Below are 24,496 nucleotides of genomic sequence, written 5' to 3'. Positions count from 1 at the left end.
CTGGATTTTCTTGGTCCTCCAGGACACAGCACACACTTAAGGATTAATATTTGTCTATGTAGAAAAACAAACCCATCACAACTTCAAAGTTTAGCACTTCCCCCGACTTTGGGCAAACTTTAACCATCCCAGACAGATAAGAATTTATCTCCCAAGGAGTTCCTCGATAGGGCACGGCATGGCCTTGCAAGGAGGAAGTTCTCCTTCATTTCTAACCTAAAGCATTCCTACTAAAATTGAGATTTATTTTTACAGAAGACAATCAAGGCAGCAAATTACCATCCCATGTCATTATTTCTCAGGTTATTCATGCATACTAATGTGGGAGCCCCACAGCTCTACCTCTAATCTTCAGAGGCTTTAAGACACTTTCATTTCTCCAATGTTAATAAGTCTAATTATTTTCCTTTTAATAGATTCCCTCTCCAGGATTTCCATTCTTTGTCTCTTCATATCTCTCTCTGGTGTCTTTCACTCTTAGATCCCTCTTTCCTCGTCAATCTTTTATTCCCCTTTCCCGTACCTTCCCACCCTAAATCTCCTATTCTAAATGGACAGAAGCCTTGCTTTACCACCCCCTACTTTTCTGACCTGGTATTCTTCCCCGTAGGAATGTTAATTAGCATGTGGGATTTAATTAATTCAGCAGCTAATTAAAAATGGGAGAGGAAGGGTAGAGGATAGTGGGAGAGAGAGCCCGCCTCAGTGCAGAAGGCACCACAGATGGTTCTGGGTTGGCTGGCACCATGCCACCATCCTCCACCCCATCCCCCCAACAGCACGCACTGCGAGGGGGGAGGGGCAAAAGTGAGGGGCATAGATTGGCAGAGCCTCTAGACAGACTTATTCAGTCCTGCCGCTGCTGTGTACTGAGGAGAGACAGAAAGAGGGAGCAAACGAGAGAAAGGAGGGAGAAACACGGCTGGCGCACACTCAGGAAGAGCGAAAGAAGCGGGTACTGGAACCGAATGACGCCTCTCTCCTTCAACACTGGAAGAAGAGGAGAGCTTTTTATCCTCAAAGCAAGCCAGCATTTTGGGGTTCCCTAACTCCTGAGGACCATTGAAAAAAAACGAGATGGGAAAAGATAGCTACTGATCTTCTGGGAAAAGGAATAGCTTACTCTGACAACCAGAGACTCACTCTGCAGCTATTCTTTCCACCCATACTGCTTCCTCAGCATGAGCAGGCGAGGAGGAAGACGGCCACTGAAATAGAAGATGCGGGGATGGCAGGAGTGGGCAGAGATGGGCGTCAGTGAGCAAGTGGACAAGAGGAGATTGGAAGGAAGAGGATGAAGGGTGTACGTAAGGGAAGGGAGCATTGGGAGAAGGTGAAGGAGAAGAAATAAATAATGGAGAGGGAAAAGAAGAAGTCAGGGGGGGAGCCATGCTTTGTTTGCCAAGATGGATAAAGAGGGCTGGAGTGTCTGTGCAGAGGACTTCCCCCCAAGGATCCCGCCCAGCCTAGGCCAGGCAGAGCGGGGAATGCCAGCACCGCAGGGAGAGGGGGTAGGAGCAGATCCTTCTGAGGGTCAACTAAAGTGCCGGACACAGGGAACTCAACCTGCAAGATCTTCCTAAATACTGGATATTCCTACCAAAACCAGGAATTTATCAAAAGCAATGGAGAAAGCCTTTCAAATGAACAGAAAAGGAGGCTAGAATGGCAGGAGGCTGCAGAATCCGCTTCCAGGAGCTCCGACAGGGAGATGGGTGAGGAATGGGATTTTTAGCAGGACCCAGCTGACTCTCGAAGGGTGTCTCTGAGGGAAATACATCAATAAGGGGATTGATTTAAGCATTTGAGAGATGAGAAAGAGAGAAGACTGGGTTTCAGAAAGCACCCCTTTGGTGAGAGGCATCTAGGAAGCATTAAAGCTGAAAGCCTTGGGAGGGAATAAAGGAGGGCAAGGAGAAACTGTCCGCCATCGGCGATAGATTCCTTAAGACTTGACTGAAAGAAACGGAGAGGAGGGTGTGAAGCCAGAGGAAGCTGTTTGGTGTTAACTGCCATAGAGCTGAATGCAATGGCAGACAAGGGTCATTGTAGCTAAGAGACAGGGTTTTCCTGGCTAGGAATTCTGATTTGATCTCTTTACCACCTAGGGCCTCATGCAAGAGCTAGCAGTAAGTGAATCAAAACTGGGAGAGGAAGTAGAAACTGAGGGCTTTTTATTCTGCAGAGCTCGCCTGTGGGGCTACACCCAAGGCTGGCAGATGAGACAAAGCAGTTCTCAGAGTTAAGTTGCTACAGATTCAGTCAGAGTGGAAATAAATGAATGCTTTTGGAATTTATTTTCTAGTGTAGGTTTTAATGAATAAAAACTATAAGAACGTTTATTCATATAGCCACACTGATGGCTTTACACGAGAGAGAAATTCTGTAAGATTTAGGATTATCAGCACTAGTAGGAAGAGGAAATATGTGTTCCCTATAGCAATTGTTAATTTTTGTGGTCCTAGGACTGAAGAGTTCATTGCAAATGAGCAGAGTCCAGAATTTTCAGCATCCACTACCATGTCCATGTGCTTATCCAGCCCATGATACTTTTGAGGGGAAAAAGGCTTAAAGGAAGTGGTTTATTAGTAGCATTACAAACTAAATCTGAAATAGAAAATAGAAGCCAGGACTTTAGAAATTCTCCACCTTGGACTCATCTCAGCTGGACTATGTGACATGGGAGGGGAATGCTGGCTCCTTTTCAGTGAGCCAGGTACCTTGGCCGCCCGCATCCCTCCCCTGCCTTTCCCACTGCCAATGCTCCCCGTCAGCAGGCCTACGAGGTGGCTTAGACACAGAGCCTGGCCTGCTGCTGGCTGTAAGCTTCAGTGACCCTGGGGATGAAAAGGGAACACTGGTTTCCCAGGGGTAGCCAACAAAAAGTCTAGATGTCCAAGAGGATAAAGGTTCTAATCCTGCTTTGCTAATGATGTATTTGTACAGTTTTAGATAAATCACTCCCCTCATAGGGCCTGAGAAGAAGAAAACAAAAATCAACCAATTTTAACCACAGCTCTACAGCATGTGGCAAAGAAAGAGTTAAAACTTTATAAGCTTCTTCTGGAGAAGAACACTAAAGCTGGAAAGCCCTACTGTTCACTGCAACAATTGTTTATTGTGCCTTGCTTTTAAGAGAGGCACCTTAGCAGGGACCATTGTCTTTATTACATGGGCCCATGACCCTAACCAGAGCCCCCTGAATAGGACAAGAGAGGTCTCTAAAAAGGGCAGTAGGAAAATCGGCTGAGGAAACAAAGAGACACATGCCCACGTGCCTCCACAATATACACACCTTAGGAAGGCAGGAGCGGCAGACAAAAGAGGTTTCACAGGCATCGTAAAGGCCCAGATAATAAAATAAAGGGAAGGGTCTGGTGTTCTCGCCCATTTTTCACTGTGGTTCTTTCCAGGCCAACTTCACCTCTCTTCACAATCCAGAAGTCAACCCTGACACATATGCTAGGGAGATGGAAGCCAGTCCTTCTGAGGCTGCTACTTAAGCTAAGAAAACACACCAGGGAATAAAGGAAAGAGGCCACACTGTCCGTCTTGCAACAATTCCAAAGCAAAGACTCAGCACTGTGAACTCAGGAGTTACTAGGATGCTACTAATCCATAAAAATAATTCAATAAGAGAAAATTAGCCACCCTAGAAGTTGATAACTTTACAATCAACAACAAGGGGTGGTGGTGGGGGGAGTAGCAGAGGGGTTGTGTTGGTCACACAATGAGCAGTCTCCAGACAAAATTAGGAAGCAAAGTGGGCCAAGAGGCGGGGTAATGCTCTGATGAGTTCGGGCTACATTCTGGAAAGACTGAACAATAAAGGGAGCGGTGGTTGAGTGGGATAACCATGTAAGCGTGGCTGAGATAAAGGACAGACGGAGTAACAGGGGAGGCAGGCTACAAGAGCTAACCAAGGCCCTGCAGCCAGAACTGGGCTCAGCAGTGTCCAGAGAGCCAGGGTGCCCATCAAGTGTCACAACCGCCCCAGCAAGAACCTTCTGAGTACTCCAAAGATCAGTAACAGGACATTTCAAGAGAAACCACAGAAGAGGTTTTAGAGCATGGTTTTCCTCCCGTCTTCAAAATACAGGACAATAAAAGCAGAACTATCCTTAGCAATCGAAATCAAAAGTTTTAGGATGAAGCCCTTATTTTCTGAATTCTTGTGGCTCCCTACCTCCCGTTTTCCCAGCATGTGGAATGAAATGCCATACATTCAGATAACAGGGTGTCCCTTGCCAGTTGAACTCTCACTATCCAAATCCAGGAGCTGAATAGATTTGGACAGCAAAGGATTCCTTTATTTCCCCATCTCCACTCATTTACCTCACAGAGCCTTATCTTTCCCTAACCTAGCCCTCAACACTGACCCTGAGTTCCCCTCACCCTGTGAAGAGTCTAACCCACACTCACCTACAGCCCCTTTTCATTAGGAGTCATCTGTACAAGGCCAAAGGTGGAAGAGCTAAAGAAAAAGAAAGGTAATAAGGGAGAGTATAGATTTTAGAGGGAGGTGTGAGATGGGAATCTTGCAGAGAGAAACAGAGACAGAAAGCAAAAGAGCTGGAGCGGGGGAGGGGAAGAAGATGGCACTGCGGGGGAAAAAGAGCGCCACAAAATTAATTTGAGGAAGGGAATAGTAGAGGAGACGCTGGTGGAATAACAATCAGGCAGAAGAGGGCAAGGGATAGGGGGAGGGTGCCAGGGGGTGGGGAGGAACGGTGCTGGAGAGGAGGTCCCTGCAGGAAGAGCAACAGCAGCACCACCTATGGGTGTGGTGAAGGGGTTACAAGCAGCAACAAAAGAGGCCCCCACCTGGGCACGAGGGTCTGGGGTGCAGGCGGGGAGGGAGAAGCCATGGCTTCTGCCCTTCAAACCTCTCAGTAACGCAACACACAAGCTAGAAGAATAAATTATATATGGCTCTCCTGGGAGGAGAGGGACTTAACAAGGTGAGGGAGGGAGGACAGAGAATGCCTGGCTTTTTCCATTGCAAGGGGGTTTCCCCCTCAAAATCCAGGCAGTAGAAAGGAAAAGGGTTTGAAAAGGGAGCAATGCTAGGTTCAGAGAGGAATGTGTGCACCTGCTTCTTTCATTAGCTGGAGAAAAGACTTCATCTTTATTTCCCAGGGATTTCCTCTCCCCGTTGGACGCTGGAGCACAGCTCCCTTCCTGGAGCAATGGATGCCCCTCATTCAGCCGCTTCCTCCCAGCACTGCCTTGCAACTCTCTACCATCATTAGAATCCCCCAGGGAGCCACCAAGCTCGGGGAAGGAAAGGGAAGGGTCCCTCCACCAGTCAAGCAGACTTGAGGGTGGGAGGGGTAGCGTGGAAAGAATGAAAGAATGAAAGAGCTCTGCAGAGGGAGGGGAGAGAGAAATGTGATCAGTGATATTTGTTGTGCTTCCAGGGAGGAAGGATCCTTCACATTTTTAATAATAATAAATACATAAAGACAGATTTGCCAGCACTGCTCTGGCTCCTCGGAAAGTGTGGGGGAGGGGAACCAATGCAGCTGCAGCACAGACCAGTATCTCCTCCTCCCCTCCCCCATCAGACAGGCTCCGTATTGCAGCAGCCTCCCCCTCCCCCTCTAACTGCAGTCCTCCCCACCACAGCCCACCCTTTCCAGGGTCCCTTCACACAGCTCTGCCTCTCCCTCCTCCACTTCCCTCCATCTCTCTACGCCCCCAACCTAAGACTATTCTTTTAGCACTGGTCCTCATTTAACAGTCCTGCTCTGGCTCTCAGAAGCCCTTCTACCCACTTGGCACTCCCCCAATCCTGAGGCCCCTCTTTCCTGCCATGCCCTTCACCGCTGACAGCAATCCCCCCCTCCAACACTCTCACAAGTAATCCAGCACATTTCAGTATTCTGGATTCCAATAAAAAGGATTGCTTTTCCCTCATTTTCATTGCAATGTGACCTCCTTCCCCACAACCTTAAATATAATGGCCATCAAATGTGCTTGTGTTCAGGGGGTGTCAGGGCCTCGGGACTAGGTGACTACTGCCACCTATTGACCCAAATTTGTTCAAGATAGACCTTTAATACACTTCTTACACGGCGACGCTCTGTTATTTCAAAAGCATCAATAGCTTAAACATGCAAAGGCATGGCTCTTGGGGTTTCTCTGAGACCCTCTGAACAATGAGATCAAAGAAATACAAAAGCAAGACTGGGCAGAGAGCCAGCGCAATGATGCCTTTCTCCAGGCAGAGGCAGAAAACGAGGCTCAGCCCAAGGAATGAAAAAGCGACTCTAAGTCTTCTCAAGGGTCTATAAGCAAAATCGTACAGGAGACAAACAGTTTTTCTCAAGGACTATTAAAAAACCTTGTGCATCATTCTATGATATTATCAACAGAGCAGAAGGCAGGATTTCATTCATAAACCTCTGTTAAGTTGACCAAATCCTTGGATAACTCTAAACATGAATGTGAAGTTTACACATCTCACAGATCCCTGGGAGGATGCGGACACTCAGGACTGCTGCTGACTCTCACTCAATCTGTACCAATCAGAACTGGAGCCTGAGAAGATAAACTGAGCTCTGCAAAAGGGCAGGTCTACACACCAAGCTCTATGGATTGCACATTCCACCAACCCATAACAAGGAATGGTTTTTGAACTCTCCGTGGTGCTGAAAACGGACTTAAATCACGTCACCCTTTCCTTACAGACAAAAAGTATTTTTCTAGTAAGGTATCCATGAAGACTACATGAACTCCTGACAGACAAGCCTTCATAAAGTCATAACAAAAGCTTCAAAGGCAAAAACAGGTCTTGGTCAAACCCTCTTCCCCACCCCCTCAAGATATAAATACTAAAGCAGAGGTGCTCAATTACTAGTCCAGAACAAAGCCAACACTCTTTGCCATCACATGATAAAACTGAACAGATGCTCATGTGCATTAACGATGGACATTACTTAGTAAAGCATTAGAAATGAATCATCTGCTGTTAGTACTGAGGAAACCTGACATTTATGTGGTCTCAATGATCAGAGAACCGAGTTTATGAGTAGGAATGAGAAGGAAAACAATGGCCATAAAGAAAACCTCAAATCCTAAGTCTTAGTTCCCTTGCTCTACTACATTAGTTTTCAAACTATATTCTGTGGAGTTCTAAAGAAACATGGGAGCTGCTCAGAAATCTTGGGAAAAGAGGGCCATGACAACATGGAGCTCCAGGACCCCTCATTCTCACTTTAACAAAAGCAACCTCGTTATGCCTGTTGTACATATGGAAAATCCATGTAAAACTGTGAACAATGTACTCTAAACATTGTTGGATGATACCAGAGCAAATATTCTCAGAAATTATTCAACTCTTTGTTGAAAACCTCTTTCAAATAATGCCTGTCATCTATTAGGTGAGGGATAACAAGATGTTCTGAGTTAGAAGACTGGGTTAAATTAATGGAAGGTCCACGAAGACAGGGACTTTTGTCTGTTCAGTTCACTGCTCTACCAGCAAGAGGCCAGAACAATGCCTGGAACTTGTGGTTTTCTTGAAAGTAAGGCCTGGAATGGAAATGAGCAGCAGAGAGGGGGAAGCTTGAGGTTATAAACTACCTACCAATATTACTTTTTAAAAAGGTAAAAAAACCAAAAATTCTGAAGACTTTCATAAATCATAGGACACTTGAAGTACTCCATCCTCCAAGTTCCACAAGCAGTTTCTCTAACTTATTAGCTTGGTAACCTTGGGCAAATAACTTAAGTGTCTCCGTTTCCTCACTAGTAATATAGACATGACATATTTTGTAAGGATTAAGTGTAAAGCTCTTAGCTCAGGATGTAACACAAAGAAAGATATATTTTTAAAAATATATATTTTATTAGATTTTTTACAGAGAGAAGAAAGGGAGAGTTAGAAACATCGATGAGAGAAACATCAATCAGCTGCCTCCTGCACACCCCCTACTGAGGATGTGCCCGAAACCAAGGTACATGACCTTGACCGAAATCGAACCTGGGACTCTTGAGTCCCCAGGCTGACGCTCTATCCATTGAGTCAAACCAGTTAGAGCAAGAAAGGTCTTTAAAAAGAAAAAAAAGAGAAAGTACCTCCTTTCCCTTGGCAGTTCCCATAATTCAAAAATTTTAATAAAAAATGCAATAGTCCTAAAGCATTTTTTAACTGAACCTCTTGTCAAGTTAGTTCAACCAGAAAGGAAAAAGAATCTCTAAATCTGTTCTTGTGCCTCTTTGCTTAGATTTACTCGAAGAAATAGAAGTATGAGGGCCCTGGTTATGTCAGGTTTTCTCAGATCTTCCAGGGACTAAAAGTTAGATGCCTCAGAAGTAAAAGCATCTTGGTGTCATTCATGAGAAACAGCTCTAGGCTCTCTGGTTGGGAGGGAACCTCAGAGATTGTCTAACACGTTCTTTAAAAAAAAAAAAAATTTTATTGATTTTTTACAGAGTGGAAGAGAGAGGGATGGAGAGTTAGAAACATCAATGAGAGAGAAATATTGATCAGCTGCCTCCTGCACAACCCCTACTGGGGATGTGCCCGCAACCAAGGTACATGCCCTTGACCGGAATCAAACCCGGGACCCTTCAGTCCACAGGCCAACGCTCTATCCACTGAACCAAACCGGTCAGGGCCTAACACATTCTTCAGCTGAAGAAAATTAAAGACCAGAGATGTTAAGTGATTCACCTAAAATCAGAGTCAACAGAAAACGTTACGAGGCTGTCTCCTAACTACCGTATTTTTCGGACCATAAGACGCACTTTTCCCCCCCCAGAAGTGGGGGGAAAAAGTCCCTGCGTCTTATGGTCCAAATATAGCCTACACATATACTTTAAAAAAAAAAGTTTTTTTACTTGCCCGGCTCTGTGTGGTCTCTGTGTGCTTGCCCGGCTCTAAAATGGTTCTAAATGCTGCTGTTTACTTTACAGGGTTGATTACATGTGTTTATGACTGTGATGTTGGGTTTTAATGCACATAAAATATTTTAGTACACTATTTGTTTCAGAATCTTTTTTTCTTCATTTCCCTTCTCTAAAAACTGGTGCGTCTTATGGTCCGGAGCGTCTTATGGTCCGAAAAATACGGTACTTTCTTCCAGGGTGCTGCTGACTAAAAACAGGCCCCCACCCCAATCAGACCAGTAGAGATCCCAATTCATAGGAATCAATGACCCAAATTATATCCTTCTTCATGACACTGCCCAGAAATGCCAGACTTGAAAATGAGATGTTCATGAGATCCCATGCCCTTAAACTACAATGAATTAACTCTACAGACTCCTCAACTTCTCTCTTTCCATTCCTCTTTTCACTTTATTATCCAAGGCCTGAGGGATCTCTTACTAACAGGTCATTCCCTGAAAAGAATGTAAGATCTCAAATATGTAACTCCCATCCATCATCTGACTTGGCAGATAATTCTGAGATTTCCATTTCTTTAGTCTTTAAGCTAGGAACTTTCTTTCTGCCTGCTTGCTGGCATTCTTTTGCAAGCTCTTTGTGAAAGGGCTGGCCTTTACTGACTAGTAAACTAAGACCTTAGTTGAAAGAGGGTCAAAGAGGCTGAAAAACACAAAGCCATACAGATTCATCATACCCTAGTCTTCTCATTTACTGTTCTCTCAAGATAAACTCAATAACTGAGCTAAGATCAGCCCCATGTTCATGCTATTTTAGAAAGAAAAGAAATACATCCAGAGAAATGGAGACAAGAGTAACTGACTGATGGGGAAAAGTTCTATCTTGCTTTTGGTCAAGCATCAAAAGGTTTTCTTAACCTCTGATGCCACCTGGTGGCCAGAAAGATACAGTTAAAAAACTTAAAATTAATGTATTAATATTATAGTACAGGAACTTGGGACATCATGAGTTGAAAAGTTGACTATGATACGCTAATCTCTCAATTTTTCAAAATTCTTAACCCTCACTAAAGGATATTTTTTCCACTGCCTTTTTTTTTTTTTTAAAGATATTTTTCTACTGAACTTTCAGGGAATGGGAGAGGGAAAGAAACATCGATATGAGAGAAACAAATCAAACAAATCGATTGTTTGCCTCCTGTAGGGCCCAGGCTGGGGAGAAGCCTGTAACCAAGGTGTGTGCTCTAGACCAGAATTGATCCTGGGACCCTTTGGTCTGCAGGCTGATACTCTGTCCACTGAGCCAAACCAGCTAGGGCTCCATTGCTTTTTAAAGAAAGTAAAAGGAAGGGAGGAAGGGAGGGAGGGAGGGAGGGAGAGAGAAAAATAGTATGTAAGAGAGATACATCAATTGGTTGCCTCCCGCACAAGCCCCAACAGGGACCAAGGATCGAACCTGCAACCCAGGTACTTGACTGTGAATCAAACCCACGACTCTGTGGTGCATGGGCCAACATTCTAAGCACTGAGCAACACTGGCCAGAGCTCATTTATTTATTTTGTTAAATAACCAATTTCTAGTTACTATTATAAAACAAAAAAAACACCTATACAGCCGAAACCGGTTTGGCTCAGTGGTAGAGCGTCGGTCTGTGGACTGAAAGGTCCCAGGTTCGATTCCGGTCAAGGGCATGTACGTTGGTTGCAGGGACATCCCCAATAGGGGGTGTGCAAGAGGCAGCTGGTCGATGTTTCTCTCTCATCGACGTTTCTAGCTCGCTCTCTCCCTTCTTCTCTGTAAAAATCAATAAAATATATTAAAAAACAAACAAACAAAAAACACCTATACAGAGCCAAACTTCTCCCACTCCCCCCAAAACTTCATCTCTCCCTTTTATTGCCTTCTCACCTAAAATACCCACGCCCAGCAAATGAGTCATACATGTGCAATAGGGGCTTCAATTCATAAGTAAAATCAGTTTTATTAATAGATTTCCACATGTCCAGAGCAAATAATACATTCTGAGGAAAAGAACCTACATACAGTGCAATTGGAAGTATCCCAGGATGACAAAAAATATACATAAATTTATATACACCCACAATCACCGCCGCCTCCGAAAACCTGAAAGGAAGGGAAATCAAGAATGAGGAAAAGGACAGTTGGAAACGCTGAAGGAACAGCACAAAAAGACATCTAAAGAGAAGGCCACTAGACACTACTCTATATCCTCCCAGGACAAAAGACTACAAGTAGGAAGAAATTGAAGTGGGATAATGGTTTCTTCAAGCGACATTTTAATGGTTTTATTAAGTATTTACGGAAGTCTGAAAAGGTGTGGGAGTTTAGAGAAACAATCCAGAAACTCTTCTGTGAATTATGCTAATTTTCAGCTTGGAAAGAAGAAAAATAAAATCCCACCTCTAAAGAGATTAATGCCCAGCATGGAAGAGATATCATAGGGCTTAGTAAGACCTAGGATGGCAAATTCAAAGCTGGCATCCCAATTCATACTCTCCTCCCTGCACTTGACCACCTAACTCCTAGCTATTTACTGACCTTTTTTCTTCCGACCCTTCTTGGGTATCTTCTTCCGCTTCTTAATAGGATTCTGATCCTGGAGACAAACGGAGAAGTAAAGGAATGGCAGTGAGAGTACAGTGTTGGTCTCTCTTCCCCAGTTACCCATAGCAACAAGCCCCACATACATTTGGCTGAAAGCATGAAGGCCACCTCCCACCATGTATTACAACCTCACCTCATCAAGATGAGGGGCTCCTCCTGTCAAAGCACTGATGTCACTGAAGTGCGTGAGAGAATGAAGTTGTGAGCTCATGACATCTGCGCGTTTCCGTCGGCCTTTCTCTCGCTTACTGACACTTAAACGCACCATCATGCTCTCCTCATAGTTAATCCTGTCAGAGGAACAAAGACAATGTTCTTAACATGCTCAGTCCACAAGACACAAGTTTCAGCCCAGAACCTGGGCTCAGACATTTACTCACCCCTTATTATGACAGTTCTCAACAGATTTCATAGCAGGGCAATATAGTAATTAGTAAGGACATACCAAATGCTCAACACTGAACTTCCTCAAGGAAACGTCCTCTGTGCTACAATTTCCCTCCTCCCTACTGATAAACTCACAGCTCAACCAATGGAATATTTAAACTATTATTATATCAGAAAACTCTTATGTTTCAGATCTATTGACAGGACTGGCTACATGGGCCCCTTCACTCAAACGTATCAACTAGGCAAAGTCAATGAGTCCGTATTTAAGTGACAATCACTTTTCTACTCTTGATGCCATTACAAAAACCTGCTTTAAAGTGAGAGCTGTGATAGTGAAATCCAGAATGTTAAAGCCCTACTTGGTGGAACTGCATATATTCTCCTTCATACAGCATTTGCTCAGTTGGGAAAGGAGGGATATCTTTTTCCTAGTTCTTAGTCTGTACTTCAAACCCCTATGTCCTCCCAAATTTTCCACTCCATTTTCTATATAACGTGGGTTCGCTTGGCACTAGACTTAACCATATTCAGCCAAAGCACAAGGACAAGTCTCTACAGCGCAGAAAACAATGTCTAATGATAAGGAGTCAGACCTGTGCTGATCCTCCTGACTCTGGCGAGTAACATGAGGATGCCGGGCATCACGGATCTCCTCTGGAGCATCTGAGTACTGCTCCTTAAGTTCACGAATGACAGAGCTACTCAATGCTCGCTTCTTGGCTCGTTCTAGACGCTTCTTTTCCCGCTCAGCCTCTGTTTCATCTGTGATAAAAATTAGCAAAGGTTATCCCAGAACAGAGAAAAGAAGAGAAACACAATTCACACCGAGGAGCTGCTAGCCACGGTTCATACCATAATGTACTGGCACCAAGCGTGGTGGAACATATTTCTTAACTGCTCCCTTTGCAGATTTCTTCCCTGAAGCCCCAGCCTGTCCTTCCTCTGCTTCATCTTCCTCATCCTCAGAACTCAACTATAAAAAGATTAGAATGTCCACAAACTTAGAAAGTGTTAGACAGGTGATAAGAAAAACCAAAGCTGGTGTACCCTGGGGAGAAGGGAAAATAAAAGGCAAAAGGGGGAATCTCATACTCAACACTCTAAGGTACAAGCTGGGAATCGAGTAATAAAAGAATCCCAGGAGATCCAGGATCACCACAAGGTTCATTCGGGAAAATCAGGATAATGCAACCCCTTACCTTGCTCATCATATTGCTGGGATGAGGCTTAAAACGGAGGGGGTCATTCTCACCTGAAACAAAAACCCCCCAAGAGATTTTATAAGATTTTGGACTTTATGATGGAATCCACACAACCTTGCAGCTTCTCCCACTTACTGAGGCTGCCTGTCACTGCAGTCTTGACCAGTTTGTCAATTTGATACTTCAGTTTTTGATCCAAGGGACGAAGTTTTTCCAAAACCTGTAACATGGTTAGAAAGGATCACATTCCCTTCCCAAAGTTAAGCACGCACCAGAGTCCCTATATTAAATTGCCAGGTAAAGCACTTAATTAGCATATGCACAAAGTTAGAACCGAAGAAGAGAAAAATACTATCTATCTTTCATTTGGTTTTCTCACTTAAATATGAGAACATTTATTTAAATGAGAGCTATTGTGTGACTGTCCTGGAGTTTAGGATTTGGAAACCTAGGACTCTAAGATGCCAAATACTTTATACCGTGCGAATCTCCACCAGTCTCAAAACTGCAGCATGTCCCTGAAGAGACCCTCCTGAGGCTTTGTCCAGGATGAGATGGCTCAGATCCATAAGGTACATGAGCAGCAACTGGTCTTTCACTTCCAAGAGGCTGAGACCCTGAGTTAAACAAAACAATAAGAGATGCACACTCTGTTTTAGCCAGAGAATCAGGAGGAGAGCCTAGGACAATCAGGACAGTCTTTTCCCAATCAATTCATATAAGATATCTGGAGTAATCTAAAGGGGGTGGCTGTACCTGAAATGGCCACAGAGAAAATTATGCTAGCAAGAGAGAAGCAAAGCTCAGAGCCCCTTTAAAACACAGTAAGAGCAAGAAAATCAATCAAATATCCCCAAAATAACTACAGCAGGATTTCTCAACCTCAGAGCTATTAACATTTAGGGACAGATCATTTGTGGACAGCTGTCTAGGCGCTGGAGAATGCTCAGCAGCATCACTGGCCTCTACTCACTGATAACCCCTCAAATTGTGACAATAAAAAATGCCTCCAGCCCAGCCAGTGTTGCTCAGTGGTTAAGCATTGACTAATGAATCAGGAGATCATGGTTCCATTCCTGGTGAACATACCCAGGTTTCCGGCTCAACCCCCAATGGGGGTGTGTAGGAAACAGCCAATCAATGATTCTCTCTCATCATTAAAGTTTCTATCTTTCTCCCCACCCCCTTCCTCTCTGAATAAAAACACATTTTTTAAAAATGCCTCCCTAATGCTGAATTTTAAACTAATTTAATAAAAAACAATTACTGATTTTATCTCCATACAATGGAATTATACAATATAGGTAAAAACAATGATCTATACATACCAACATAATTCATCACACTAACATAGTTTCATATCACACTTTCTACACTGTGAAGAAAATGTGTGTAATATGGTTCCAACTAAAATGGGGGGAATATCTGAAACCGGTTTGGCTCAGTAGATAGAGTGTTGGCCTCCAGACCGAAAGGTCCCAGGTTCGATTCCAGTCAAGGGCATGTACTTTGGTTGTGGGCACATCCCCAGTAGGGGGTGTGCAAGAGGCAGCTGATCGATGATTCTCTCTCATCGAGGTTTCTAGCTTTCTATCCCTCTCACAGACTCTCTGTAAAAACTCAATAAAATATATTTTTTTAAAAATGGGGTGAGTATAATGCACACATTTTATATGTATAAAAAGATGTCTGGAAAATAACACATAATTAACAACTCCTATCCCTGGAGAGCAAAATGAGAAAAAAGAAGAAATGGAGTGCCGTGAAACTGTTTTTTCATTAAGCATGTATTGCTTTTGTAATAAAAGAAATTTCCAAAAAATGTACCCTATGCCGAAACCGGTTTGGCTCAGTGGTCAAAGGGTCCCGGGTTCGATTCCGGTCAGGGGCATGTACCTTGGTTGCGGGCACATCCCCGGTAGGGGGTGTGCAAGAGGCAGCTCGTCAATGCTTCTCTCTCATCGACGTTTCTAGCTCTCTATCTCTCTCCCTTCCTCTCTGTGAAAAATCAATAAAATATATTTTAAAAAAATGTACCCTAGTGTTTATCATAGAACAGTAATTATATATCATCTTTTGTATTTCTGTGGGGTCTTGTTATTTCACCTTTTTAATTTCTGATTTTGTTTATTTGGTTCCTCTCTCTTTGCTTCTTGGTCAGCCTGGCTACAGGTTCATCAATTTGTTTATCCTTTCAAAGAACCAGCTCTTGGTTTCGTTGTTCTTTTATACACACACACACACACACACACACACACATATATATATAAAATTATTATTATTATTTTTAAATATATTTTATTGATTTTTTACAGAGAAGAAGGGAAAGATATAGAGAGCTAGAAACGTCGATGAGAGAGAAACATCGACCAGCTGCCTTCTGCACACCCCCTACTGGGGACGTGCCCGCAACTCGGGTACATGCCCTTGACCAGAATCGAACCTGGGACCTTTTAGTCCACAGACCGACACTCCACCACTGAGCCAAACTGGTTTCGGCTAAAATTATTATTATTATTTTGGTCTCTATTTCATTTATTTCTGCTCTGACCTTTATTTTTTGAAAACATATTTTTATTGGTTTCAGAGAGGAAGGGAGAGGAAGAGATAGAAACATCAGTGATGAAAGAGAATAATTGATGGGCTGCCTCCTGCATGCCCCCTACTGGAGATTGCAACCTGGGCATGTGCCCTTGACTGGAATTGAACCTGGGACCCCTCAGTCGCAGGCCGACTCTCTACCCACTGAGCCAAACCAGATAAGGGCTCTGATCTTTATTATCTCCTTCCTTCTCCTTTCTGGGCTTTCCTTGTTAGTCTCTTTCTAATTCTTGAAGTTGTAGAGTTAGATAATTTATAAACAGTTTTTCTTGTTTTTTGAGGTAGGCTCTGTGTCCCACAGGCTTTGGATTGTTGTGTTTTCATTGTCATTTGTTCTAGGAAGACCTATACCAAACAGGTTAAATACTCTGCCTAAGATTACACAGAAATAGGAATAGAACTGGGATTCAAACTCAGTTTGGTCTAACAAGATAAGCTCTTAAGACCAGCATTAGTGTAGTACAGGAGAATAAGCAAAGGATTTAAAGGCAGACAAATTGAGTCTAACTTTTGAATTAGGTATTCAGTAATTTAATATTGAGTAAGTCACTTAACCTTCTAACATCAGTCTCCTCATCTGTAATATGAACACTATTTCCTTCCTGTGTCAAAAAAAAATTATGAGGTGCAAATAAGATAACATGAAAACACTTTGTAACCTATAAAACACCTAGTAAAAGTCTTTGGTGACAGCCGGGACCAGTTTGGCTCAATGGATAGAGCGTCGGCTTGGGGACTGAAGGGTCCCGGGTTCGATTCCAGTCAAGGGCATGTACCTTGGTTGCGGGCATATCCCCTGTGGGGGGTGTGCAAGAGGCAGCTGATCGATGACACTCTCTCTCATCGATGTTTCTAACTCTCTATCTCTCTCCCTTCCTCTCTGTATAAAATCAATAAAAATATAGTTAAAAAAAAAAAGTCTTTGGTGACAAACTAGTAAATATCTGCTCAATGAATAAATAAACATATAGTGATCTGATACATGCCAGCAGCCCATTTCAAAAAGGCACTGAATTGAAGCAAAGCACGGTAACCAGGATAAAGACAGCCAAGAGTTTGAGAAGTAGGCTCTTCTGACATGCGTAGACACTGCCAAGTGCAAACTGAGTTACAAGCACAAGAGAAACACAAAGATTAAAAAAAAAAAAATCAGCAAGTATAACAATAGACAAGAACAAAATTTAATGATGAGAGAGAAAGACAAAAAGACTATATTAAAAATGCTCTTATGCTCAGCTGGTGTGGCAGGGGTTGAGCCTTGACCGGTGAATTAGGAGATCATGGTTTGATTCCTGCTCAGGGAATATGCCCAGGTTGTGGGCTCGGTCCCCAATAGGGGGCATTCAGGAGGCAGCAAATCAATGATTCTCATCATTGCTGTTTCTCTTTCTGCCTCTCCCTTTCTCTCTGAAATCAATAAAAAAATTAAATTAAATTAAATTAAAATGCTGTTAGCTATCTTTCTAAAGAACAAAACTGCTTTCCAAAGAATAAATCCCAAGATTTAAAATCCTTCAATGCTTCTTATTATCCTACTGCAATAATTTTCATACTTTTGTTAACTTGTGGTATGTTTTGCTTAAGTAAATATCTCAGCAAAAAAGTTCAATATATAAAACATATGACACCAGATTTTCCAGTTCAAGTAAGTAGAAGAATCGAGAACTCTTTTTATACTGGCCATTCTCAATGATTCCTGAGAAGGTTCTTTAAGACATTAACTTATAAACCACCATCTTTCAATTTTAAGATGCACATTGTTTTCATATTTTGACATCTCTGAAGCCAAGATGCATCTTTTAATAAACAGTACTTTAATATATGTCACAGATTAACAGGTAACATTTTTTCTTGACAAGACTTCTCACAATCACTACTTTTCCAGTCAGTCTTTTTTTCTACCCCTACCACAAACACACACACACACTAAAGGACTTAGCTCCTTTCCTAGTAATAATTAGAAAGTAATAGGGCTCAGATTCAAGTGAACTGTCTTTAAGAAGATCTACAACATTGTTTAGGTTGGAAGATACTAGAAACATCCGGGTCTAGTAATAATTAATGTCGTTTTTAAACATTCGTTTAAAATCTTGCTTGGCGTTGACTTGTATTGACATAACCTTCAAACACGTGGTATCTACAGAACGTGTGAAGTGCAATTAACAAGTTTTGCTTGAAAAAGTTTGTGTTTGGTTTTTGTTGCAAAACTAGGGCTAAGAAGATGGCGGATGAAGAGCATATTCGGCACTGCATGCTTTACGATAGGGGTGTCGAACTCAATCAGAGAAGGGGCCAAAATCTAAAATCCATTCTAAATCGCGGGCCAAATGGTTTACTGAACAGTCATAAACTGTCATTGTGATGGAAACGCAGCGGAGTGCAGTGATGACAGCGTGGTACGGGCCACATTGCAAGGCCTGGCGGGACGGATTTGGCCCGCGGGCCTTGTGTTTGACACATGTGCTTTACGAGTTCCAATTAGGAAGAAAAGCAAGTGAGGCTGCAAAAAACATCTGTAGTGCTCTTGGTCAAGATGCAGTTAGCGCCAGAAAATGCCAGCGTTGGTTTGAGAAATTTCGCGAGGGAAATTTTTCGTTAGATGACAAGAGTGGTCAAGGCTGTGTGTCCAATTTTGATCAAGAAGCTCTTCAAGCTCTTTTAGTGCAAAATCCTCAAATTACCCAACAAGAGCTTGCGACAACTTTAAATTGTTCACAAAAAACAATTTCCAATCAATTGCGTGCACTTGGCAAAGTCCAAAAGTTTGGAAAATGGGTTCCTTATGAGTTGACCAACAACAACTGTAATCAGAGTCACAATTTGCAGTTCGCTCCTCTCTCGTCAAAACCGTTTGCCGTTTTTTAAAGCAAATTGTTACTGGAGATGAAGAATGGGTGCTGTATGTTAATTTGAAAAGGCAGCCTCAATGGTTGGACAAAAATGAGGCTCCGCAGCCCACGCCAAAACCTGACTTGCATGCGAAAAAAGTGATGTTGTGTGTTTGGTGGAATTTTAAAGGAATTCTTCATTATGAACTTTTACCATCTAACCAAACCATTACAAGTGCAGTGTATAGTGCCCAATTGGAAAGGTTAGCCCAAGCTTTAAGAGAAAAAGAACCCTCGCTGATTAATCGGAAGGGCGTAATTCTTCACCACGATAACGCACGACCGCATACTGCAAGAATCACTGCTGAAAAACTGCGCCAGTTGGAATGGAAAGTTCTCCCTCAACCTGCATATTCTCCTGATATTGCCCCTTCCGATTACCATTTGTTTCGTTCTTTGCAAAACTTTCTTCTTGGAAAAAAATTTAATAATGAAGAATGCCTCAAAAATGCATTGACCGAATTTTTTGCATCAAAATCACAAGAATTTTACAACAGAGGGATTAAAATGCTTCCTGAGCGTTGGGCACAAGTAGTAGAAAACAACGGCAACTATATTGTTGATTAAATTTTGTTGTATTGTTTAAATAAATTCGATTTAAAAAAGTATTAGAAAACGACATTAATTATTACTAGACCTAATAGAATATCATCGTGCTTTCGGGACTTCTTTCTGTATTTCTGACTCCTACCATGTTTTCCTGAAAATAAAACATCCTCTGAAAATAAGACCTACTTACAGGTTTCCTTCTGAGTGAAATATAAGGCATCCCCCAGAAAATAAGGCCCCCCTAGGCTCTGTCTCAGAATGAAAATTAATTTACCGTAAACTGGTCGCTAGGGCCGCCCCGATTGGCGTCTAGCAACCAGTGATGTTATGTGGAGGTGGAACAGAGGTTGGAGTGAGCGGTGAGTGCGGGGCGGGAGAGAGGAGACTTTCGCAGATACATGTAGAAGAACAGGAGGATTAAAGCTGATGGGATGCGGTGAAGGTGGTGAGTACTGGTCAGTCTCTGGTGACACTACCTGATGCTCGGGGCCGCCCTCATGATGACTGAAGGTTCTCAGTCAGTGGCAGACCCTGCTCCAGCCCAGAACCAGGCCTTAGAAAGCCCAGTGAGTCCCCAGGCAGGCCCCAGAGGGTAAATGTCTGATAAAGGGGTAGGGGGGATGTCTGGTGAAGGTGTTCAGTGGTACAGGGGTGGGGGAAGGGGAATCACTTAAAATGTCACAGGAGGATCAGAGGGGGCAATCAAAATGACACAGGAGGATCAAAAGGGGTTACTAAAATGGTAATCCCTCCTCTGATTCTCCTGTGCCATTTTGATTCCTTCTGATCCCCCGTGTCATTTTAAGTGATCCCCCTCCCCCCACCTTGATACCCCAATTCCTTTTTTTTACCCCTAGAAATGAGCGCAAAAAGAAAAAGCTACTCCGTGGAGTACAAGAAAGGAATCGTGGAAGACTCTTGGGGCCAAAATCTTACTGCTTTCTGCAAAGAGAAGATGTTGAGTATCTGATTGGCCCGAAAATAGCGAGCAGAGAACGGTAACCTCATTGAACAAGTGGACAAGGGAAATGCTAAAAAGCACAAGTGTGGATCAGGTCGGCAACCATTATTTTCCGAGCTGGAAGACCTGATCTGTGAATGGGTTGTTGATAGGAGAGCAAAGGCTTTGGTTGTGAATAGGGCTCAGATTCAAGAATTTGCCCTTGCAATGGCACCACAGTTTGACATAGCCCTCGAAGACTTCAAAGCATCACAACACTGGCTGGATAATTTCCTTCAGCGAAGTGAACTGTCTTTAAGAAGATCTACAACATTGTTTAGGTTGGAAGATACTCAAGTTATTAAGCGAGCACTTGCATTCAAGTCCTTTATTGATGATGCTGACTTCCTTGCATGCCCCTGGCCGGAATCGAACCTGGGACCTTCCAGTCCACAAACCGACGCTCTATCACTGAGCCAAACCGGTTTCGGCCATTGATGCTGACTTCTTTAAATAAAATCTTTCCAACATGATTACTATGGATGAAACTGCAGTGTTTATGGGCCAATCATCTCAAACAACAATTGAACAGTGGGGTGCCTCCTTAGTGTCCATTCCCTCCACAGCTTACGAAAGTGCATGTTTCCTGTATTTTGGCAATTCATCTGGATGGCACTAAAATCCCACCTTTAATCATTTCTAAGGGCAAGAAGGAAAAGATTGAATGTGTTTTGGGCGTTTTTATTCTTGAAACTGAAAAAGCCTGGGCCACACAAGCAGTTATAAGGAAGTGGGTCAATTTAATGCTGCCGCTTGTTATGCGAGGGAGCCAAAGAGGTCTGCTAGTCTGGGATGCAGTCAGAACTCACCGTGCTAAAGTTATGAAGACATTTCTTCACGAAAGAAAAATAGATCAGAAAATGATTCCCGCAGGGATGACGGCCTATCTCCAGACTCTTGATATTGCAATAAACAAGCCATTCAAAGACAATTTGCGCATGGAAATTAATGACTACATTGAAAATAGAATGGAGAGAAATCGGCGTGGAAACTTTGTGAAACGTAAACTACAAAAGTTGTGACTTGGGTGAAGAATTCATTCGAGAAAATCACTGACATTTGCATTGCAAATGCACTGCGAGCAGGCTACCTTGACAAGAAGTACTCATTTAAAGACAGTGCTATTGCTAAACATGAGAGATTTGGTCCACTGATTCTGAAAGAAATGGAGTCACAAGAAATTCACCAGGAAATTCAGGAATTGGATTGTTATGATGATGTTCCAGAAGATGATGACATGATTGTCATTGAATAAATGAGTAAATTCTTGATACCGTAGGATTCACAGTTTGTCTGGTTTGTGTTGACAACTACCATACTACCATACTGATTACAGGTAATAAATTTCCTTTATTACCGTATTCTTCTTCATGAAAAAATAGACATCCCCTGAAAACAAGACCTAGCGCATCTTTGGGAGCAAAAATTAATATAAGACACTGTCTTATTTTCGGGGAAACAGGGTATTTATTCCTCACAATCCTGTTACCTTCTGTGATAAGCCTTCCCTGACTTCCTCTCCTTCCTCTTCTTCCTTGGCTTGCACAGAACTCATCATGACTCTTGCAACATGGCTGCTACTGCTTATACCTATTACTTTGATCTGTCTTACTCGCTAGACTTCAGCACAGAAACTGGGTTTTATTCATCTTTAAAGGTCCAGCACTTACTATACAAGACATTCAATAAACCTATTGTGAAAGAACATCAACTCAGGGGATGCTTACTCTTCAAGTATGTCTTACCTTCTCTGTAGGATAGGCTCCATCTTGAACTTTTTTTGTCAGAGCTTGAATTTGTGCAGTTACAGCCATTACCTGAAATTAGTTCAAATAAAACAGCTGACTAGAATACATCAAGTGATCTCTGTAAGCTGTAAAGGACAAATGCTAACAATGCCACTTAAAGGTTATTTTAAACCCTGTTCACCATACAGTATTTTCTTTTCAGTTCTGTAAAAGAATAAAGAGGGATGGTTTCTGATACTTCTTCAAAAGGTAGAAAAAACTTTTCACCTTTTCTTAAAGCTAAAGAAATCACCTTACCAAAGCATGAGGAAGCCATGGGGACTATACCTTTATCTGTATAGGCTGAACTTACAATGCAAAGAACTACATAAATGTGTATTAGCTGGGCATCCAAAAGGCAAATCGCATCACCTTTCCCAGCATCAGTTTCCTTAACTATAAGAATAAAGAAAACGGATTCAGATAATTTTTTCTTAAGTTTTCTGTATTCCTTTGGATGCAGAAGTCAATTACTTTTCATTGTGGCCTGAAAAGGGCTTCATCAAATCATTTTGCTTCTATGGCATTTGATAGCATTCAAATATATCCTCCCAAATCAACAAAGTTTGGAGGTGAAGTGCACGAAGTCAAAGTCAATCGCTGATTAATCTATTCCAAAAGGGTGATGTTACTCACCTGCTCCTGGAGGTTCTTCAAAAGTGCCACCGCTCTCGGCAGGTCTGCCTCCAGCACCTCCTACAGAAGGGAGAATAAAGAAAAGCCATTCTTCCCTCGGGATTATGAGACGGAAAAGCCCCCAATTTCCTTCGGACACCCCAGACTTCCGGCCTCCCCACTCCTGTTCACAACTTGCCAGCTAGCGGGCCAGCCCCTCAAAGGTTACCGCTGAGGAGCGGTAATTCCAGCCCCGTCCCACGCCATGCTAGGGAGGTTGCCTCCCTGAAGCTACTTTCATCACCACCCTTCCCTCGCGCCAATAATTTGCCTGTGTCACTTAGGGTAGAGGAAGCATCCACGTTAGCAAACAACCGGAGAAAGAGAATGAGAACACACCGTAGGCACGGGCGCCGCCATTGTCACAAAGCCCGCCCTTTCCGGAGTCGTACTTCCGGGTTGATAGACTGATGGACAACCACCGCTTGCCAATCTAAGCCAATAGGAAGAGGGATTCTCTCACTTCCGCCTCGAACGGGATGTACTAGACGAGGGACTGGGGCCAGCCAATGGGATAGAAGAACTGGTTAAATCCGTCAGACTTGGGAAGGGAGCTAATGACGCAAAGATGTTTTCGGATAGAAACATGTGATTAGTAACTTGAGTAGAATGATCGAAGCTAAACCAATAAAAGCTGGGCAAATGATTGATTGGCAGTTACAGAGGCCCAATGGAAAAAAGGAGCTAGCAGAGCTAACTGAGAGCGTATTGGCTCCAGAATGCCGCAGTACCGAGTCTTTTCTCGATGCTTCTCTTGCGGGGCCGGAGCCAGCCTCTAGGCGGCGGGCTTCCGCTTGTCTCTGAGGCGGTGGCCACGTTGCGCAGCTGCTGTCGCCTGCGGTTGCTCCAACGCAGGCCGTGACAAATTGCTCACAAACCGCAAGGCCCTTGGATGGGTTTTGTGACCGTCCTTCTGTGTAACCATGGAACTTTGTTTATCTGTAAATAAGACAATTGGGCGAGAGAAGCCGGAGCCAGGGTTTAGACACGGACAAACAGGACACTTGCCTTCTTCGTGCTCATCTGAGGGCGCTATAGAAAGACACCTCCCCCCATATGCAGCCCCAACACTCCTCCTAACTACCAGTTTGGAGATATGAAAGGGAGTCCGTTTTATAAATAACGAAGCCGGTTCAGATGTAGGTGATTTGCCCCTGGTCACACAGGTCCACAGCAGAACTTGGTTCAAACCCAGCCTATGCATATGTCATTATGTCCTACTTCAGGTTTTCTCAACACTCCACTGTGCCAGTTCACTCCTGCTTCTCACAGGTAAAGGAAGTTGGATGGGTAGGAGCCGTTCTCTTTGTCTGCCTTAGGAAATAAGCACCGCCAAGAGCAAATGAAGGTCTTGAATTTGCCCCCCAACTTGCAGAGCGGATTTAGGACTAGAAATCGAGTCTGACTTGGAGCTGCCTTCTGGAATTGTGGAAGAACTAACCTATCTCAGCAGCCAGGGTGAGGAAGTCCTGGTTTCTAAATCATCTGCTGAAATTAAGAAGAAGAAGGCAAAGGGAATCCAGGCTCCATGCCTTTATTTCTAACATTGCTGCTTCAAGCTCAGCAATGCAAGCTCAGGGTGCTTTAACAGCCTACCCAAGTGTTTTTGTACCATTTGTCAGGATTTGTATTAGGAAAAGTTTCCATTTCAACAAATTCACAAGTTAGGTCACAAATAAGCCTTTCCTTTTCTTGGAACTTGAAATTTAATTTGTTCTTATGCATTATATCAATGACAAATTACACTGCCTTGTTTTGTTTTTGATTATTGAATATTTATCAGCCATTTCGTTACAAGAAAATCTCGGAGTTAGCAGTACAGTAAATCTTTATAAAACTCTTCTATGACTCAATTAGTGTTGGCAAAGAAGACAAGATCATAAACTGACAATCATAACATTTGCACATACATACTGAGTAAATTTT

At 43.0% G+C, this 24,496-nt stretch overlaps 1 protein-coding gene across 4 annotated transcripts; it reads right to left on the bottom strand.

Moving 5' to 3' along the window:
* Positions 1 to 10,809: 10,809 nt before the first annotated feature.
* On the bottom strand, positions 10,810 to 23,001 carry NGDN (neuroguidin). 4 transcript variants are annotated; one of them, XM_036449241.1, is made up of 11 exons: positions 22,910 to 23,001; positions 22,532 to 22,591; positions 21,854 to 21,925; positions 13,550 to 13,687; positions 13,206 to 13,290; positions 13,068 to 13,120; positions 12,721 to 12,841; positions 12,462 to 12,630; positions 11,612 to 11,768; positions 11,413 to 11,470; positions 10,810 to 10,977 (listed from the first exon to the last, which is right to left on the bottom strand). In XM_036449241.1, the coding sequence occupies exons 1-11, from the start codon at positions 22,928 to 22,930 to the stop codon at positions 10,958 to 10,960; spliced, it is 954 nt and encodes a 317-aa protein (XP_036305134.1). In that variant the 5' UTR covers positions 22,931 to 23,001; the 3' UTR covers positions 10,810 to 10,957. The 4 variants fall into 4 exon arrangements, with proteins under 4 accessions (XP_036305134.1, XP_036305140.1, XP_036305126.1 ...); XM_036449247.2 differs by having other exon boundaries at positions 22,710 to 22,946; XM_036449233.1 differs by having other exon boundaries at positions 22,886 to 22,945.
* Positions 23,002 to 24,496: the final 1,495 nt, after the last annotated feature.

Source organism: Pipistrellus kuhlii, unplaced genomic scaffold (assembly GCF_014108245.1).
Source record: "Pipistrellus kuhlii isolate mPipKuh1 unplaced genomic scaffold, mPipKuh1.p scaffold_m20_p_1, whole genome shotgun sequence".
Classification (NCBI taxonomy): domain Eukaryota; kingdom Metazoa; phylum Chordata; class Mammalia; order Chiroptera; family Vespertilionidae; genus Pipistrellus; species Pipistrellus kuhlii.
The sequence above is the reverse complement of the archived record's forward strand: the minus strand, read 5'-3'. Positions and strand labels throughout refer to the sequence as shown.

Coding starts and splice junctions, on each gene's coding strand:
- NGDN (XM_036449233.1), bottom strand. CDS start 22,930: ATGGCGGCGCCCGTGCCTACGGTGTGTTCTCATTCTCTTTCTCCG. Junction 13,688..21,853: donor GAGCCTATCCTACAGAGAAG/GTAAGACATACT, acceptor TGTTTAACTCAG/GGTCTCAGCCTCTTGGAAGT. Junction 11,471..11,611: donor GAGCCCCTCATCTTGATGAG/GTGAGGTTGTAA, acceptor GTTTGTCTCCAG/GATCAGAATCCTATTAAGAA.